Source organism: Monomorium pharaonis, chromosome 2 (assembly GCF_013373865.1).
Source record: "Monomorium pharaonis isolate MP-MQ-018 chromosome 2, ASM1337386v2, whole genome shotgun sequence".
Lineage (NCBI taxonomy): Eukaryota > Metazoa > Arthropoda > Insecta > Hymenoptera > Formicidae > Monomorium > Monomorium pharaonis.
The window spans coordinates 9,420,745-9,442,388 of record NC_050468.1 but is presented as its reverse complement, the minus strand read 5'-3'; the positions used below and the strand labels follow the sequence as shown (position 1 = coordinate 9,442,388).

Genomic DNA, 21,644 nt, shown 5'->3' with positions numbered 1-21,644 from the left:
GAGAGAGAGAGAGGGAGAACGAAGTCCGCCTCTCGTCGCAGATGCACCGTGACCTTCCGTCACGATCCCTCTCTCATGCGTGAGAATCCTCCGGCTTCCTCTGGCTCCGATGGTGGGTTATATTTCTTTTCCGAAACTCGGGCTCGTCTCCGTGTCCCCGTTGAAGACAAATGCGGGTGCCTATGCTCCAACGACGTTGGCCGTCAATTGCGTCCGCCGTAAATAATGGAGTAAATCCACCAAAATTTGTGGCCACCGAGTGCAAGAGCCTTAAGTATCGACCGTACTCCACACGTGAGTTCAGGATTTCCTCTCGCGGCGATATTTATTTCATCGAGGGTCGCAAATTTCTTGGAGTAATTATAGTATTTCAGTTTGACGAAATAACAAAGCGAGCAATTATGACGTATAAATAACGAATAATGAATTAATCAATAAAAGTATGGATTATTTCACACTGACGTAGCCAGGCTTAAGTTTTGGAGGGGGCCAAAAAATATTTCTATATCTTTGACGCAGAAACGAGACTAACGTTTACTTTATATTGAAGATTACAAATCTTTAAACCAGCACTAACAACAAATCTAACATTAATTATTTAACTTACTTGAGACAATTTAAACAAAGAAATATTAAGTCTTAAATTTTTTAAGATTGATGAAAAGAACGAGCAATTTTTTAAGCAAGAAAATTATTATACAAGCTTTATCGCGAGAGATAACTTTAACGGAAATTGAAGTTTAGATTCCCTCAGCAGGTATTTATTTTCTATTGGGACTTGTAATCATTAAATTGAAGTGTTGAATCTTCATAACTCTCACCCGACTACGCCACTGTTAATCCATTAAGAGTGATAGAAAGAGTAACGAGATTATAGCTATAATTGCCTAGTTGTGAAATTATATCAATTTATATAAATTTATATAAAGAAACAGCGCCTTAAATCTGTTTTATCTATTTTATATTTTTTAATTGATTTATATATTTTATTTTTTATGTATATGCATGAGAATAAGAAAAAAATGTTGTTAATTTGACTAAATTTTTCAACTAGATTAAATTTTTTCAGTTCAAGCATTTATGCAATTAACTTAAATACATAAAATACTTGAACTTTAATTTAATTATTTATACATATATTTGACTGAAATACACAAATAGTTAAATTAAAGAAATTTAATTAAGTTGAAAAATTTAATCAAATCAACAACTTTTTTTCCTCAGTGTGTATATATAAAAATACGGAACTTGGCAAAAAAAAAAGTATTTATTTATTTATATATAAACGCAACTAAATTTAAACAAAGTGCAGGATTTAAAAGTCGGTCGAGTTTTTTAACGCGAGCAATGCGGCGAGCACGGTTTTTCGAACGCGATATTGAGCGGATTATTCGCTAAATTCTCGAAGGCTCAGTGTCGTTTGACGTCAATCGCTTTTGAAAACACGTTTCGTGCATTCGTGATTGACGCCCTAGCGTCGCACATCGAGTGCGACTGGCGCCTGCAGGACGGTCGATTTAATTCGACGTGACCGAATTTGCATTTCGGTCAAACGTGTCATCGTCCGCGCCCCGCGTATCGTCTCGTTTAATCCCCTCGATATTATCCCCGTACCATAGAAACGCGCTTGGCCGCGCGTCCCCATTATACGCGTTACGCGCGACGACGATAAGCACGGGCGATTTCGTACGCGCCGATTATCATCGTTTATCATTTCGCCGAGGAACTTTTTCTTCACGCGTCGTAATTGCGACGGCAATAACCGGTCGGGCGCGATTGTCGCGCGCCAACACGAAATACTTGACTCCCCGGCGATACCTTCCTTTTTTTTTTTCTTTTCAGCGCGAGTAAGCAAGACGCGCCCGACTCGATCCGATGTTGCTTATGCGGATCATTTCCCGAGAGAACTGCCCGTGTCAATTTCCTCGATGGGCCTCGACAGCGACTCAAGCTGGGTGCGTTTGAAAGGTCGTCGCGCGACCTCCACTAACACCAAAGAAACACGACCATTCACCGCCCACTCGAACGGGGACTCCCACGGATGCAAGATTTAAGGTCATTCATTCCGCGAGAAAGTGGACGAAAGCAACGGCGGGCGCTTAAGGCCGGAGATTCTTGAATTTTTTCACTAGACACAAAGGATTCATCCGATCCTTATGCACGCTATATACTTTAATGAAATTTCTATATTAGCAGGCATAGTATTTTTTTTTTTTTTTTTTTGTAGCTGTAATTCGTTACATTGAACAATGTTTTTGCTTAGATTGTCCTCTTGTTTTCTGGAAAAAGAAAACATTTCTAAAGTCCGCCGTGCTTTTGTGGCTCGAAAATCTCGATTTATTTAACCGTACCTTGCAAACGTAAACGCGAGCGAGGGGAGTAAACGCCGATAAATCCGGCGGTAACGTTTCCGCGTCACGCGTCCGTCGCATTGCGATGCTCCAATCAACATTTTCGTGCGATCGTAAACGGAAATTTTTGGCACGGCGCGCCACAGCTATTCGTGCGACACGGCTCGGGCAACGTGCACATATGCATGCATGCAACGCTCGCCTATGGTTGTGGGATGCAATCTTATGTACATGTATGCGTAATTCGTGCGTATCTCTCTCTCTCTCTTTCTCTCTCTTCTCTCTCTACCCGCAAAACCCCCCATGCGTGCGTATATATCTGGGATGCGTTTGAATGCGCTTGTGCGCTTTTCGTGGGCGTGCATGGCGAACCGCGCTCTCGAATGCTCTCGTTGTGTGCGCGCGCGCGCGCGTGTATCCGTGTGCTCTCGTGTGAATGCGTCCGTGTGCACATACCGTATAGGTGGGTACAGCGGGTTTATCGCGAGCACAGCTGGCTCGCTTCCATAAACTGCGCTCGTAAAAACTCCCGAGGCTTCCCCGGAGCGAGCTTAAAGCCCTGGCTGCATCGGGCGTCCGGGGAACCGGAAGTCGACAGGCCGCGCGGGTTTTTACTCGCGCGCACGCGCGCGCACGCGAGCGCACTTACGCGAGGGCGGGTAGTATGTAGGTCGAAGGACGGATCCTGTCTTCGAGGACCCTCAATCGCGCTCCATCGATCCTGCCCGGTCATCGCAAAAGGGCTGGGGCGTCCTTTCTCAGTTTTCCTTCTTTTTCCTTCCTTCCTTCCTTCCTTCCTTCCTTCCTTCCTTCCTTCCTTCCTTCCTTCCTTCCTTTCTTCGTTCTCTTCTCTTTCTCCTGGGGATATCTGCCCTTTATTTAAGGTCGTTATACATACAGGCAACTCGGTGTAAGCGGAGTGCTCCGATTTCATTCGCGGTCATTAACTCGAAAGGATTGAGGCGGAAGAGCGGATTGCCTGAAGGGTGTCGGTAATAACGACGCGGCGCAAGACGGAGATTGAAACTATAGCGAGGGGGATCGACTCTTTTACGCCGGTATATTTAAGGGAGAGTTCTATATTACAGAATTACGACATAAATACTATGATCGTGGCAAGATTATTATTAAGATAAGCCAGTAATTTCTTAAACCCGTAAAAAATGAAGGATTCCCAAAGAGTAAAAATATTACACGGACCAATTTTGACCCCGTATTTTTATGTCGTATTTTTATGGCACACAGATCTTTTTTATTTATAATTCTTTGTGGACGGAAACCAGGACATTTGAGCGATCCCGTCTAATATAAGTCCGTGAGGACCACGCGAGAAAAGAAATCAAATTTCGACGATTCTGTATTTCGAGCACCGGAATGAAATTGCTACTGGGAGTGCAGATTTAGCAGAGTGAGGATTAACGAAGGCGAGAAGTTCGCAATAACTGCACAAGTTATCGATCCTTACGCGAGATGAGCAAGTTGCTGCTTGGATGGAGTCTGTGTTAGTACTAGTTCGTGCGGCGATGTTGTGAACGCCAGCTTGAGGATCGAGATAAATCCCTCGTCATGGCGATAGAGGGTTAAACCTCTATTACTTAAACTCGAGAGTTTGCCATTCCCCCTTGGAATGCCTCGGCGCAAGTTCATGCCAAATTGTAAGCGTTTCCAGCACTCGACGTGGATTTGGCGGAAATGCAATCCGTCGCTCTCATCTTTCGGAACCGAGCTCTTCGAATAGATTCCCGATTGACCTGGCCAAACAAAATGCCATATTGACCGAGTAATAGTAATATGAGCGACTTCTCATTGTCAAACATAAATGACGCTTGCTCGATGCAGTTCAGATTTTAATTGATTATTGAGCACGTAATCGTCATACACAATGCGATTAAAAACTATAAGGGAAAAACAACACCTGCAGCGTACTTGAGATATTTTTAAATAAAAAAAAAAAGAATTATCTATTAGATCTACGTTGTCAAAATTCAGGGAAATATAATTACAATTTTTGACATTTACGCTCTTCTTTTTCAGGAAAAAGAGATTTTAAAAGGCAAAATGAAAAAACGGATAATAATATTTCCAATGATTCGAGATGAATAGTATTTTAGGAGACAGAGACTGCGTCTATGTGGCTAAGATAGAAAATCATCTGATTATTTCGAGGAAATGAAAATTGCGCGGGCGACGTAATCGTCGCAGGGGGTATCTCTCGTGTGACGTTGCTCTCGGTGATCGCCGATGATGCTGTCGTCGCCAGCACGGCGCAGAGAGACGAGGTCGTTCGTGCGTGAGCGTGCATAGATACACACACACACACACACACACACACACACACACACACACACACACACACACACACACACACACACACACACACACACACACACACACACACACACACACGTAACCGCTTAATGCAATGGGACCCCCTCCCCTGCAGTGATGCAGGTCTAAAAATAAATCACGTACCCCGTCTGTTCATTCAATTGACACTATAAACTAAATTGAGGTTTTTCTTCCAGGCGGCACTCGGTACATAGACGACGACGACGGCGGCGGCGGTGACGACGATGGCGATGATTTGTTCACACACGTAGGTATGTACATACACGTAGTGCCGTAAGTGTCCCCATTGCTTGCGCGAATTATCGGGATATTACACCTCGTACCACGAGCGCGCTCGAGCGACTTCGTAAGATCTATTGAGCTATATTACACGCTGTTATGTAACGCAACGATGAGTACAGACAAGTGAAATGCTAATTGGAGACATCCCGAATTTCCTGCTCCTTACATGTTCTCCGTCGAAGCGTCTGCGATTACGCGATTAATGCGGGAATAAATCAGACAGTTGTCACAGATCTGGAGCTAATTAAATCTCACACATTCTGAATTATTCTTAAGAGGGGAAGTACCGAGTGACAGAGTGGAGAGTTTTGCGGAATTTTGCGCACGCTATTTCCTTAAATTATTTACAAGATAGAATATGAGAGGCAGAGGTGTCGCGCATACCGAAAGATCGAGTGAGAAAACTGTCTCGAGATTGAAATTACGGGTTGTAATTATTTAAATTGCGATATTAAACATAACTGAAGAGGACGAATTTCTTTTTACCATTGCGAAGTTTAAATCAAGTTGGAATCCCGTAATTTTCGGTACTAATGAACCACGTGTAATTAAGCGAGTTTTTATAAAACTTTCCTAATGGATAATCATCTTTAAATTAGACGTGAGATTCGCAATTTGAGTGAGGTAAAACGCGCCACTTTTTATATCCTTTCACGAGAACGCAGTAATCCCCTAACGTTGTTATCTACCTATGTATCCGCTTTAGCGAGCTCGTGGTACGGCGTAACGCGGCGCTCTCTCTCTCTCTCTCTCTCTCTGCCGTGGTTAGAAGTCTAAAAATACGGCACCGTCCCTGTCTGTCCATTCGTCTGTCCATCCGTCCGTCCGTCTGCGCTTTATTTGTGTCGGTCGCCACGATGTCGCCAGTCACGAATACATTACACGACCTTCGGGTTATAGATTCGGGAAAGCGTGACGGGGATACTGCGGGTAAGGTCGTCGGCTGAGAATAATCGGCTGATTGCCGAAAAGACGACAAAGAACGAAGCCAAGGAATGATCTATCGCACTAGCGCGGTAGAGGCGCTCCCAATTTCTCATTAAAACTCCATTACCTTATCCTTATTGTTCAAGAAATATTTAATTTATGCGTAAGAGTGGCAGGCGAAGCGCGAGACAATGTCTCGCAGCACATTCGCGATCGCTTTGGCGATCTATCATTCGTTCCTTAATGACTTTCAACTCACACGACAGCAACGACAACGCCAACGCTAACGACGCCTGATGAGGCCGAGTCCTTGTTATAGTCCTCGCGATTAATCAAAAGCTTTCGCGAGAAAATTGAGCGTTCGATCCACATCCTTGATTAATCGATGCAAGCATGCGCGTCAAACGTCGGGGATGCTGCGTCCGAGGAAACCGTATTACAGCTGTCTCCCCAGGAACATCACGTAGCCAAGTAGATACGAATTTGTGGATCCCTTTAAGTTACCCCTGGAACCGCGCGCAGACCGCGGGAAGCTAATTAGGAATTAACCTTCGCGCAGTTTATGATCCCGCACGAGCTGCTCGTTAAATTAATCTCGCCGACTGGCGAGGAGCCTGATTCTGCACCTTCGCTTCGGGTTACGTACACCTGGTGCTCAGCGGCACCGTGATTTTACACCTGGCCTGCCGGCACCGAGGCAAGATCATTGCGCCTGTAACGATAATGCATCGACGAGCTAATTGCAAAAGTCGTTTGTTCACCACAGGTCGAGGAGTGCGGCAAGAGTGATAACGCGTATAACTTTTTTCCTACGTGAATTTATAATACGGCAGAGAAAACGTAGATAAAATTGTAAATTAAGATTCGCCTTTTGTTACAGCCATATATTAACAATTAACATTAAACAAAATTAAGAAATATAAGGGGAAAATATTGCAAATGTTGAAGGTTCGAATCAATGAGGCAAAACATAAAACATTCTATTCTAAAATTAAACATCTGTATATATATTCAAAGAATCATTATAACTCAGTCATTGTTATAACCGTTGGAACTTTTATCGCTACATTTTTGCTTTTCTGTTCTACCGAAGCGGAACAATTTCGTAGACGATAAGTCGCCAACGTGAGTGCCGGTCGAGGGCGAATTATACCTATGTATCTCCTCGCGATTTCCTCGCCCCTGGCGTTGAAAAGGCTGATACAGGATAAAAGGATTTATCGGGATCATCAAGGCGCATATACATCCATGCATGTGTTTACGTCATTATAAATCTGTATCACACCTCGCATGCAATACCGGCGCGCGCGCAATACAAAACTAGCAACAAGAAGGAGCGGTACGGGTCTCCTCGTGCGTGCGTGCGTGCGATTTCAGACGCATTCGTGCACCTTGCCACAGACGCGACTGCGGAGCACGCAGGAGAGCGGCAGGAACGGCGATCGCCGGCCCTCCGGAAGGCCGCTGCCGGCAGATGGCCGGCAGATGTCTACAATCTTGCCCTGATTGCAGGTCCGAGCGAAGAGTAAGTCGCCCGTGAAAGGGAAGCTGCTATCCGCTTGCACACGTGGCCGCTTGCTTGGGCAGCAAACCGCGCGGATCTTCCGTCACGCTCGGCACCGATCGATCGCGCGGACCACGTAACGATCTCCGCGTGTGATGATGGTGTACCCTCTCGCGCCGGTAATGCTTCCGAGTGCGGAAAGGGGGAGGTGGTCATCTTGATGAAATTTTCTATGATGATATCGGTACTTTTTCAATGGAGGTTTGCGCTTTACTCGGCACACTGAAAAAAGAATTTGAATAATAGTTACCAAATATTGAGTGGAATAATGCCAATTAAATATTTGGTTGATGTAAATTAAAATAATTTTACTTTTATAAATATTTAGTAAGTATAATCAAATTTGTACTAAAGATAGAAAAATAAAATTATCTTTGATTATGTTAACCAAATGTTTAATTGACATTATTTTACTTAATATTTAGAATTACTAGAAAGCTTTTTTTCCACTGTATTATCTGAATAGCATCAATAAACAATGAGATAAATTGATTAGATGTTTTACGTCGAAGTAAGTAACTTGTCGAACGATTTTTAACATGATCATGAAGCTCACGCAAAATTATTTATTGAATAGATATTGCGCTGAAAAAAGATTTAGTAATAATAATCGAGTTTTGATTAAGTAGTTTAAATTAAATGTTTAGTTAATATAACTAAATATAGAGTAATATTTAGTAATTGTATTAACAATAAACAAACATTATATTAGTAATTAATCCATTACTAAACGGTTACCATACGATTACTGAATATTTGATTATATAATATTAACCGAACATTTAATTAAAATTATTTCATCAAAACTCAGTAATTGTCATCTAGATTTAATTATTGTTACCAAACTTTTTTTTATCAATCTGTAAAAATAATAAATTTATAAGTTCCATAATTTTGCTTTTTAAAATTAATTCACAGAACAATTATTTTCTGATCTATATTAAACATCAATATAAAATTAATTTGCGTTTTATTATTTCCAAGATTTATGAATTTTTATAAATCATAATGATAAATTTTGAAAATTTTATCGAAAGAAGATTTCAGATTATCTTCGTTATTTGTTTTCTCAGTGTAAAGATTAAAAACTTTTCAACGACGTTATCCGGATACCTGTCCGATCGGAGGGCAGCTTTAAATATCCGGATGATCCCAAGTCGTGTCAGCCATTTTTCTCGGCAGTCAGTGCAACTACCCCAAACACACAATGGTATGAAATTCCACAGCAGATCGTGTTCAGCGGTCACGCGCGCATCGACTGGACTATTCGTTCGAGAAATTCGCCCAACGGCGGAATCCATCGTGTTTGGCGTCATTGCTGTTAGCCAGCCTTCTGCTCGAAATACCATCGCGCCAGGAGGATTCTGTGGTCCTTTGTCTGCCTTACCTTGCCCTGCGCGAGAAAGACGCACCTGCTTGGCGTCGACCCCGGGCGGCAACCTGCCTGTTCGGCGTCCTCCTGTCGTCTCCCCCTCGTAGCGCGCCCTGACCGTCGCCTTCCTCATGAAACCGTTTCACGACCGGCAGATTGGACCACTTATGGCTTGGACCCTTTCCGATTCGCCCGTTCGATTTTACTTACCAGGATGGAAAGCGCGCGGATCATCTTTCTGCTTCACCTTTGCCTCTGGCGTAAGTATCTCGGCGATATTCCCGGTACATCCGCTTTCTACAAATCTTAGATGAATAGAAATCGAATTACCGATTTGGTACCGTTACGAATCTGTAATGCTAATGGCCCTGGATAACGATTCTGTTCGGAATGTTTATCGTCGGACGCGAACACCCGTTTAATTATATTGTATTATATTATCGTACGAGCTACGTTGCTCGGAATATTTGCCTAATAAATCAATTAATAAATGTATATTTGGCATTTATTTTCGCCATTGTCGCCATGATTATCTTATAAGCTGACACAAAAATTCAGAATCTTGTTAAACTCTTACTAAATTTTTTATTGTTTTCGAAAGTTACTGATTTAATGATTTATACAATTACTTAAGACTACTATTGTTTCTGAGGCTTCGTCAATTATTCTTTCACTTATTTTTTATTGCAATACTGCAAATATATTCGAAATTTTAATAATAAATTCTTTTTAAAGTTCTAATAAAAAAACTTATCATATTATAACATATTACATCTAAAGGATGGGATACAAACCTATTTTTAATTAATATGTCGCATAGCGGTTTAATTAATGTACACTGAAATACATATAAACTTGATATATGAATAACTTAGAAAACTTTCGCTCTGTAATGCCGCATATATGTACGTGATGATTCGGTAAATAATATTTCTCTCCTTAATTCCTGCATGTCAAATGACGAGTCGCCTAACTTCCTCTTTAAGTAATTCACAATAGGCGAGAGCTTGTTTACTTGCGCGCCTCGTCTCAATTGCCGGATTACAGCAGATTTCCTAGAAAGTTTACGAACCCAGACTCGACTCGATCCTTCAGCCGCGCGGTTGGGGAATCCGCTTGAAAAGATTCCGGTTAATGACGATAACCGGCCTTGCCGAAGGTACGAGGTGGTTATTCACCTGGACCTGCAGAAAGGAATGAGCCATTCTTTCAGGAGAGCGGAGAGAGAGAGAGAGAGAGAGAAACGGTAAGAGACTCGATGATCCAAGAGCGTAAGAAGCGACCGGCGGTGCCCGGCTTGTTGATTTATTATTGATATAGCGATTTGCGGGTGAGACGAGGGTGAAACGAGATGAGTGCGAATAGCCCAGTGATATATGAAGGGGCGAATGGACAAGTTCGCGGTTTGCACACACGATCGATCTGTTATTCATGCAAAACGACTTCAGCCTGAAAATATTGTCCACTATTGTGATGCTTCCTCGTTCGCGTTTCAACTTTTTTTTTTTTTTTTAATTTATTTACGCGACATCGTGTCGGTCGGTGACGCTGCGCGATGTATGAATGTTTCCGATGAATTTTTCATCGTCGCAACAAGTCCCGCCTGCCATTTTAATGCATTCCGCTTTATAATGGATCCGAATCGTGGCAGCGAGATACGCGACATACTCTGAAACATTCGACCTTGTGTAATGTAATCGCGCCGTTTGCATTTCCCAAGTGATTTTCACACGTGCCTTTATTGCCTTGCGCTATTGTAGCGTACTTTTGTTTGCGTCCTCTCTGCTTCCGTTTTTAGCGTCACACATGTATGGTGTTATACGTAGTGGTGTATAGAGAATTGGGAAATTAAAGATTTAATTTTTTATGGGCGATGCTGAAACTTGAATTTTAACGTTAACCGAGTTTGAAAATAATCTTAGCGTTACAAATAATGACGAGGGCAATTACGGGTCTATCTTCGCGCTTAATTTATGCTAATGAAACCGTATGTGATTTATCTGGGAGTTAACAAGTTTGCCTCCACATAATTTATCGCTGTAGATGCAAAATCACTCTCCGCAAAAAGTACAAAATACGCTAGTTTTCTATTGCCGATTTCCGGAATTAGCGAGTTTTTCGAAGCTCGATGGCAGTCGCACAGCTGATTGTCTCTAATTCAAAGCTGGAAGTGGCAGGAAACACTGATAATCCTGGATCAATCATTATTCGATACATTGCGATCTGCTCGAACAGCGTGTACACGTATATATGTGCATGGTGTGTGCGTACGTGTGTGTGTGTTTACATGTCCACAAAGCGGAAGCGAGCTTGTGAAATGCATTGATCCGTTGTTGAGTTCGTGTGCACGGTGCAACGTAGATTGGTGAATCCCGATCGAGGAATGAGAAGAAGGAAAGGATCAGTCGGACGAAATAAAGGGGTTTCAAGAGAGTTTGAACATTTTTCTTATAGGACATTCGTACACTGAGAGAAAAAAATATTGGATTTAAATAAATATTTCTTTGAATAGTGCTAATAACATATTTTATAAAAAAATCAATAACATTTATTTAAAACAAGTAATAGTTTTCTATAATTTAGAAAATATTACTTGTTTGAAATAAATATTATTGATTTTCTATAAAATATGTTATTTGAATCTAGCAGTTTTTTTCTCTCAGTGTAGGACCATAATTAATTTTGTTGTTAGAACTGTTGTTAGTCTTTTAACTGACGCGAGACGTAATGCTTCTTTTAATTTATGACATGAATTTGATTGACTTCTTTCAAAGACAGGAAGCCTGTTCGTTTTCGCTGCACTGTTAACACTAATACATGGTGAGTGAGTGAGACAAATATAGATGTGTCTTGTTCTAACTAATGATTTTATTATTCTTGTCATAGTTGTCACGTCTCGAAAAAGTTAAGTCTGTTTAAGGTCATAACATATCAGTAGTTTACTCGGGATTAGACTCGTTTTTGTGCAATTATTCAACGTCAAATAAATATTACATTTATACATGATAGTATTTCACAATTGCAAAATTTATATATATATAAATATATATATATATATATATATATATATATATATATAATGTGTGTGTATTAAAATGAAGTAAATAATTTAATATTATGAATTTGAATGCAAATATATACTAAAGAATATAAAAAAACAGTATTTCGCGTAGCATCCGTTATTTCTTCAAATTTATTTATCTATTTTTCGAAAAATAATTTTTTTAATGTCATCTCTTGACATATTGAACAATTTTTTCGTGCTCAGTAGTAGTTATACATGTATACGTTATAATCTGCTTTGAAAAATCAAATGAATTGCTTTTGCATCCTTTAATAGAATTGATGTTCAACAGTTACTAAGCGCAAAACATATATAAATATATAGATTGTTAAATAGATAGATATCAATAATCAGAAATGTATAGCTTGTAGAAGATTAATTATTACAAAAGCTTCACAATTGAAATAACATACTTTGAAGTGTTTAACGAGAAACAATAATTTAATATATAACGATCAATTAAACGATAATTTGGAAAAAAATAAGGAACTATTTTTATGGTCTTGTGTTCACTTTCTATCTTTTGATGCTGCTGTGTTAAAGTAATTACTGTATCGATTGTTTATTGATAGTGTCCAATTAACTTAAATAATTGGAAAAACGCATAAGATAGTCGAAAGACACAAAGATACTGTGTGAGTTTGCTTTGTATTCTGAATTTAATTACCTCTTGTTTCTTTTGGAATCAGTTTCTTACGAATTCATGGAACAAAAATGTGTTTGTTAGAGTTAAATTAAGATAAAAAAAGCTGTTATTAGAAAAATAAGATTTGGCGATAATAAAATGTTGTATTAATTATTATGCTTTAAATGTTTGTTTAATTTTTTGCGACACAATTTTCGCGACCGAGACAAATTTATTATAAATATTGTATAATAAATTTTATTATAATATAATAAAAACAGGATTGCGAGACATTTGAAATGTCTCCACTTTTGAAAACCGTCTCCGTTTTAGATACCACCGATCTGTGATCGAGATAATTTATCTGTACCTTTTAAGAATTAATTTGGATGACACAAAAATCAACTTCATACACCTATATAAAGATATGCTTTTAAAATATCTTACTTAGGTAATGTTACGTAATCTTAAAAAAATACAAATGCATATTTTTGATACGTATTATACGAGTAATCTAAAATATTTAACATAACAGTTTTTCTGATAAATAAATTTTTGATAAGTACGTTTTAATATACCTTTGTTTTTTTCATCTTATCCATATTAGATTGATGCAAATTAACTACGGTCTGTCTCATTTTTAACTTCTGATGCTTATTTTAGAATAAACTTTTATTAACTATGTTTACATAATGTATTATTTTAAAACTTGGAATTCTTTTTCTAATTAATACTAAAGGTTTTTTATCATTTTATTTTTGTCTATTTTAAGTTATCAAATTAAAGATGGAAAAAAGAGAGTCTGCGGTCCTTTTTATCTGCAAAGTTTTGTTACGAATTTGGAGAAATAATGTTAAACTCTAAGTTCGTTGACAGTTCCCTAACCAAATATTTAGCTTTAGGCTAACTCATCAATAACATTGTTCGAGTTTGTTTTTTTCCCTTTAAATTTGACAGTCTTAAATAAACAAGAATAAACAGTGAAAAAATCGTTGACATAAATTAGATGCAGCAAATTTTGCGCCTAAAATTACATGAACTTTGCTAAATATATTATAAAATAAGTATCGAAGTTTGAAATAACAAAATCATACAATTTAATATTTTTTAATCAATATAATAGCAATCTTATATAAGACAATTGCAACCTACGCGAGTTTACACGTTTTAATTTTGATACTAAATATTGATACTAAATATGTTCTGCAACATTAGTGTAAATATGCAACCAGAAAAAGTTCTATTGTCAATTTGTCTACTTAATTTTAAATAGCCTGAATAATGTTCAGAGAAGTTTAACATTAATCTTTCATTCTCTCCAGTGATAAAATTAGTCCTGATAAAGCAGGTCTCAATCATCCGCCATGCAAATTGGATGATCATACTGTGCCTAAAGTCAAAGCGATTTACTCTGTTGGAGTGCACACGTATCTTAGCACAGCTCTGAGTATCAATGAGGAAAGGGTGTAGAGATCGGTCGCCTAGCAACTCCAAAGCCGGCCTACGCTCGCGCGTATGTGCACGTTGTTGCATCTCCGCGAGATGCTCATACAGGCCCACGCTGCGTGCGACAGATGCGTGCGCGCGAGAGAACGCATACGCGCAATGCATCGGTGGAAACCTGTTAGGCCACATGTACTGTACCTACCCCTGCACATTTATGGCATGCATGCATCTCGAGTCCCGTAATTCACTGAGCACTCCGGCTGAAGGCGACTCCAAACCGTGTATGTGTACTTATCTTCTGTGAACTTGAAGAATATCGCGCAATGAGAGATATCATAATTGAACAACAACAGTGTAATAACACTCGTCGCGTAATCCGCAGCCCGTATTCGCCGAATCTGTGTAAACAAGATTCTCAAGTATCTTATAGGAATGAAAAAATTTAGCAATCTTTAACTTAAAATTGATTTCTTTTGGATTAATTTATTGGATCTATTAATCTATTCTGCTAAAAAGATTAGATACGATTAGAATAATTCTTTAATACTGGTTCTCTCTTAAGAGTCTGGATTTCCCATGTATGAATCAGTGCTCTTGATTCTGAAGTCTTAAGAATGTTCCAGAATTTAGATCATAATCGATTTTCTATACCTCGAATATTTCGCGTTTTAGTATCGATCTGAGAATTTTTCTCTCTCTTCTTTTCAGCTTCGATTTATTACGCGCGTGTCAAATATCGTCAAATATCAAGAGAAGAAATAACAGCGCATCTGCCTTTGCATGACTATCAGGATAGCAAATAAAAATGCAGGAAAATAACGTGAAAAATTATTGTTTTGCACGTTATATTGATAGATATGTTAATTAATCGTACGTATAAAAGCCGTTGCTCTACATATCACTTTAATAAACGACCAAGAAGACATAACTTATACGTGATCTTAAAAGACGCATTCTGCAACTCATAAGTGCATCCATTGTTAAAATTCATTCCTCATAATTAAATTATATTGTAATATGATTTAATAATATCTAGTAGGTAATAAAATATGTAATAACCAAATATTTAATAATATCTAATAATCGTTTGGTACTATTATATTAATTTAAATACTAAATATTTGAATATATTAGCCAAACATTTAATTAAAACTATTTTAAAACTTAGTATTTAATTAAAACTATTTACAAAGCTCATCAGTAATTGTCGTTTAGGCTTGATTATTATTATCAAACTCTTTTCTTAGTACATCAATAAATAAAATGAGAGCACTTACAGGCGTTTTGGTAAAAGAACGAAAGTGTTCATTACATGTTATAAAAATTGAAGAAGTGGAACGAAAACAACCAACAATAGTCTTGTCAAATTTGACTTAGATTGAGAGCACGTGGAGCGCAGGTCGAGAAAAAGTGGAGTAAAAATATTATGTTTCTCCGAAGATTAATCCGAATGATCGAGTCACGGATCAACTACGATGCTTTATGTTACACCATCAATCACGTCAACTTTCGCGATAGATTATGGATTCCAATAAGAGGCTCCTCACGAAAGGCGAAATTTCGAAGCGTATCCGTCCGCGACCTCAATAAATTTCTCCCGAAATCGTAATAGATTTCCGATAATCGGACTTTGGAAATCACCCGATGCGATATTAGAGGGTCGCGTTCGCCGTCGCGGGATTGGCCGTCGCTGGGCATAAACCGAGGAAATCAGCTAGGAAAGGATGAGAGAAGGGAAGAGAATGATACCTCTTTCCTCTTCCTCCGTCAGTGTCCCATCTCGGTCCTTCGGCGTCGCCGATACCTCGCGGAATCCCTGGGTAGAAGGGAATCCCGGGATGGCCGCCGGGAAAACGACCTCGTCCCGGTCCAACGTGTGCTAGGTTATGACCTGAATAGCAGATTACCCGTTTACGAGGCTGCACCGTATCTGCCTGCCTACCCCGTTGCTTTTATTGAATCCGGGGGAATACCGCGCGTGCACGCCCGGCTTTCACGCTGACGTCCAGGCGGCTTCGACATCGGTATCCGATTCCCCGATCGACCGAGATGTGTCGACTACGTCTGATATACCGATTCTAAGCAAGATACCTTTTAAACGTTATAGATAATCACATATTTTATAATAAAGTCTTTCAGATATATTTATTTTTTTCAAAACTCAATTCTGTTATACCTTTTTTATTTTATAAGAATATTATGTCATGAGAAATTCTTTTCTCTAATTGGTGTTCCAATGTTATATTAATGAGCGAAAACCACAAGCATTTGTCTGAAATTTAATTTTATGCAATATAATTTAAAATTTAAATTGTTTTTTATTAATTATATTTAAAAAAATTTTTTTAATTAAAATATTTTATATTAAATTTGTTTTTGTTTTATATTATTTTGACTTACTTTAAATTTAAACAAGTTCAGATTTACACAGTTGAAACACAGTTGAAACAAATCAATTTTAATCTATCGAAAAAAGTGCATAAGAAAATTTTGTAATGCGCAAACTTCTGATAGTTACAAACTAATTTGGAAATAAAATTTTTATATTTGGCCATGATTGTTTTTTCAGAAAATATAATTGTTGTAATTATAAAGCCTGTACACTGGATTTGATCTGAGAAAAGATTATGCACATCGTTTTTAAGATACGAGTTCAAAGTTTATAAACTATGCAGAAAGAAGCGAAAATAATCTTCAATGTTGCAGTTAAATGTAAAAAATATACGCAAGGATTTTAATAATGACAACGAGTTGATTTCAAGAAAATTTTACTAAACGTTATTATTACATGATCTAAAAAAAGCATGTTTGATATAAGTAATGTATGAATATTTCTATTTTATGTATGCATAAATAATCTAGGAAAAGTAAATGATAATAAATAATTTTATTTTAACCGATAATGTTCAGTGATAATATTCAACGGTTTCATACGATGATTTAAAATATTATATAAGGAATCGTAATTACAATTAGTTTTCGTCATTATTTAATCCTAGATTAGTTTTTTTTTTGTTCTCCGATTGTTAGAATCTCAGATTATACTGGATGATCTTTTGTTGTTTATTATACATTATCATTATACAGAGTCGCGCGTATATAATTTATTAGGGATCTAAATTTTAACCAAACCGGCTGCATAATTCACATAAAATTAGCGAGTGAACACGTGTAATTAAGTTCATCCGACGTATAATTATCTCGAGATAAAGCTCACGCGGAAAGCCATGAAAACTGGACACCACGTTTTCTAATTACTTCGCAGGGAATTTGTGGGTGGCAACATTGTCTCGTTTTTGTCGGTTGTAAAAATGTCAAGTGACTAAAATATAGCATTTCTATTTTTGTAACCAAGCAAATATACTACTTCTCGACTTTTCATAGTTTATTATTCTTTTTAACATAAATATTGTAATTATTTGATACACATTTATTTACTACTTTCTCTACTAAAGAATTAATTAAGAACGAAATGACTTATGTTTGGCTCTTTCAGCATTCATCATATGCGAGCCATTCAATATTTAATATTTACAATTTGAGTAATTGCTGTGAACTAATTGAGAAAATAATGTTTTTGTTTCTTTGAGCCAATCTAAGTTTCTTATTTCAGATTTTAAATATATAAGCAATTTGCGTTAAATTTATTTGAATTGCTGTTTTTGGGGGAAAAAATATATATAGAGAAAGAGAGAGAGAGAGAGAGAGAGAGAGAGAATTTTTTCGTAAATGAAACAACACTACATCATATGAGTTTTGTAAGTATAATAGAGTAATTTACATAGAGAAATCACAAAAATAAAATCGCGATGCAGATATACTGCGGTGATGTAACGTATACTTGTGTACTTATGAGCGTTGCAATCTTCTTCGAGTCACGGTCGGATTACAGCGGGAATTATGAGCACGCGCTTATCTGAGATTTTATGGCTGCAGTTTACTACGAAAGCAGATCGAGATACCTTTATGGCATTGACAAACCTCATAAAACGTGGATTTATGCGACATACACAAAACATAAAAATTTGCATATACCTACGTTTTATTACTTCCCCTCGTGTATTTAAATGTATTATATAGAAAATATAAAAATTATAATAATTAATATGAAAATAAATTATAAATAATTAATGATTACGCTCTTGTTCTAAGGGTGCGTCCGTTTTCCGCACAATTTATTTCGTCATTTTAACGAACACAAACTAAATACACGTCTAATATTTTTATAAATAATACATAAAAGTAAAACATCTTAAGAAGGCCAATATTTCAAATAAATTAGTTCACTTTAGATTCGAAGCTTTCATCACCCATATTTCTATACGTTTTCTCATTTTTTTAAAAACAAAATTTGCAATGAAGTAATGGGCTTAAAATTAGATTCAAAGGGTTAAATATTTGCAAATGATCCCACAGGCTGCAGTCGTCTCCGATGATGATAGCCTCTGAAAGATGCAGCTCCAAAGGAGAAGAAGGGTACTTTTAAAAAGAGGACCAAGCTTTTTCGGGCTTTCACCCTTACTCGGATCTTCATGGGGGTAGGAAAGAGGACGACAGACTATATGGCGATTGCGGCGCGGCGGTCCAATTAAGGTAGCGCCCACCACTTGGCAATGAGTCGAGTGGTGCGAGGGAATAAAGCCATCCGGTAGGGAGGAAAGGACGCGACGGTGGTTAGGAGTGAAAAGAGTGTACCCGGAGAGGCGAAAGAGTGGATCAGGTCTTCCGCGTCCTCTTTTTCTCCTTCGCCGCCGAACCAGGCGTTGCCAGGCGACAGGAGCACCGCTGTCGTCGCCGACCCTCGAAGATATCATATAGGGCGCACGCAAAGAGAACGAACTTTTGACCTTTCGAGAGCCTCGTCTCACTTGAACCGTTGCGTCGTGGCGAACCCCTCGTGGATCCGACGTACCCTGAGACTCTCTTTCTCTCTCTCTCTCTCTCTCTTTCTTTGTCTCTTTCTGTTCAAGAAAGGGTTATAATGGTGCTCGTCAATTGCAAATCTTTCTGGATTGGACTTGGCAGTGTACACGTACTTGTATCCTATTAATTTACCCTTATAAAAATGTAATACTGAGCAGTATTAAATTGGCCAGTAATTAATACTCATTTTAAATATTAAAATCACTGCCATTAGTACTTTTAATACTCGAAATAAGTAATAAAATAAGTAATTACTAATCAGTTTAATATTACATTTTTATGAGAGTACTTTTAAATAAAGTTGTTTGATTAAGCTTGAATTAAGCCTCAGAAAATAGTAATATCCTAAATTACAGTGAGATTACTTAAAGAAAATACTTGTGCGCAGTGTTGCATAATCTTTTCTTTTTTGAAGACAATTATGAATCATACATTCTTTGTTTTACATACAAAATTTTTCATGAAAACTTTTTTTTGAAAAATGTTTATGCTCTGCAAGCCAAAGGATGTTTTTATTTTATCGTTAGAAAAATTTTATTTGTTTCTCCCTTATAAAAATGTAATATTGAGCAGTATTAAATTGGCCAGTAATTAATACTTATTTTAAATATTAAAATTATTATTGTTAGTATTTTTAATACTCATAAAAAGTAATAATTACTGGCCAATTTAATATTGCCCGGTATTACATTTTTTCAAGGGCTTAAAGTCTGTCTGTAATTCTTAACAACAGCGTCATTGAGAGCTATAGAATAGCCTTCTTAGTGTTCCATGATACATACATAGAAATGTTATCACCGGTATACATTTTGGTAGGTAAAGTTTCCCTTTCCATTAAGAATGTAAGCGCCAGCAGTTATCAAGCTACGACATTCTAATTCCCGTCTCTAATTCTACGGGTTCTTTATCACTCTTCTTTCTCTTCTGTTTTTTTATTCACGGCAGCCCTCGCTCGACTGTCCGGAAACTTACTCGGAAACTTTATACACACATCCGCGCCTTTCATCCCTATAGTCTTCTACGCACACGCATGTGTCAACATACGAGCTGGAGGAACACGTCCCGGGGATATGCTCACCGTTGTTCCCCTATCCTATTGGCTCCTTTTGTTTTTTTTCTTGCTAGCAGCGGTGTTCCCCTATCCCGCTCGCCCTATCTTCCTTGTTCACCGTTCATCTTCTCGGCCAGCTTCGCTTCGCCATTGTTTCACCCGCACACGATTGGACGCGCGTCGGTGTGCGTTTCCGCGCCGTCCCTTCACACTTTCTTCGCTTCTTCTTTTCCTCTCTTTCACCTTTTCTACTTTACGAGGATGTATTTTCTGCGTCGAGCGTACAGAGCGTCTCAACGTATAACCTTTATGGGGTTTCCTGAAATTAAACGGATCCCTTGTTGAAGCCCGGGCGCTGGGAAGTTTCACCGAAGGGCGAGCGACACCAATCATCTCGAAAGCGGACGCCGTAAAACGTGTTTTGGTTTCTCACTTTTAATGACGCACTGATTACTTCGGCCGTGCAGTTCCTTAATATAAAAAAGATTAGTATGAGGTAAGCAATACCGTGTCTAATGCTGAGTAAGCTATAATCAATGGCCGTGAATGCAAAAAATAAATGTAGTTTTTAATAAAACGATGTTATTATGATAAAACATATTTTGCCTTTTCTCTAATTTATCGTATTATGTTGTTGAACTGCTTTTTATATACATTCTGCTTTTGAATTTATTTTTAAGTAATAGCGTTTTTTGTTGTCTTATAATATTTATAAAACGCACGTACAAATAAAACTACAGTATAGCTGAAAAAGGAAGCGATTAAATAAAGGAATATAATTGAATAAAGGAATATTTATACAGTTGAAGTATAGAGCTCTTGTAGCTTTTTTTTAGTAAAATTTAATTTAATTTGACATTAACTTTTACATTTTTGATGACAATTTTGATGAAATATGATATAAATTTTCGTTATCTCTTCATCTTCAACTCCTATTTTAAAAAGCGTTAGTATTCTAAAAATGCATGCGAAATGTAACTTTATACATTTTATCAATATATATAACTAAATATGTTCCACAATTATTAAGAAAAAGAGATTTTTCTCGAGAAAAAAACGCGTTATATTAAAAAGACAGACGGCGCGGTGCGGAAGATACATGAAAACGACAGCAAAAAGTACGATATAAATAAATGCATCTTCTTGAAGTACGGCATCTAATTCCGCGATGCAACGACAGAGAAATTCTCGTGGAAATTGTCGAGGGAATTCCCTTCAAAGGTGCCAAGTTCTAGGATTTGAGATTACTCCGTCTCTTTTTTCCTCTGTCTCTCTTTTTTCTCTGTCTCTTGCTATTGCTCCCGGTAACTGATCCCGTCTTTGAAGTAAATTCGTTTTTTTCCCCTTTCATAACTGTATTAAAAGCTGTGCCGTGGCGAAAGACACCCTCGCTTATATTCGATGCCGTTTGTTCGCCGTTATAAGGATGGAAAGACTGGATGGATTATGCCCTATTATCAGATATATGCTTGATATAAAAGAGAATTCGCTTTTCGAGAATCCTTTAACGAATAATTTTGCTGACCTCTCTAGTTTCGGAAACATGAACGGAAATAACGATAACGCTATAATATCTAAAAATTTAGCTAGATACAGAAGAGAAAATAATTTTTGTTAGACTGTCAAATTAATATTATATAGGATGCTCAAACTGATTCCTAAAATATCAAGATCTTTTTCAGCATAGTTC

At 37.8% G+C, this 21,644-nt stretch overlaps 1 protein-coding gene across 4 annotated transcripts in view; it reads left to right on the top strand.

Annotated features, from left to right (window-relative positions):
• LOC105836754 overlaps window positions 1-19,138 on the top strand; it is a 137,669-nt gene extending 118,531 nt beyond the window's left edge. The window contains exons 4-5 of one of the 4 annotated variants that reach the window (XM_012681012.3): window positions 4,877-4,951; window positions 18,397-19,138. In XM_012681012.3, the coding sequence (XP_012536466.1) occupies window positions 4,877-4,951; window positions 18,397-18,416 (95 nt within the window). In that variant the 3' untranslated portion in view covers window positions 18,417-19,138. Of the gene's footprint in view, window positions 1-4,876; window positions 4,952-7,421; window positions 7,966-8,546; window positions 9,341-18,396 lie in introns of those variants that run through there. The other 3 variants (XM_012681014.3, XM_012681013.3, XM_012681011.3) reach the window with 3 other exon arrangements.
• Window positions 19,139-21,644: the final 2,506 nt, after the last annotated feature.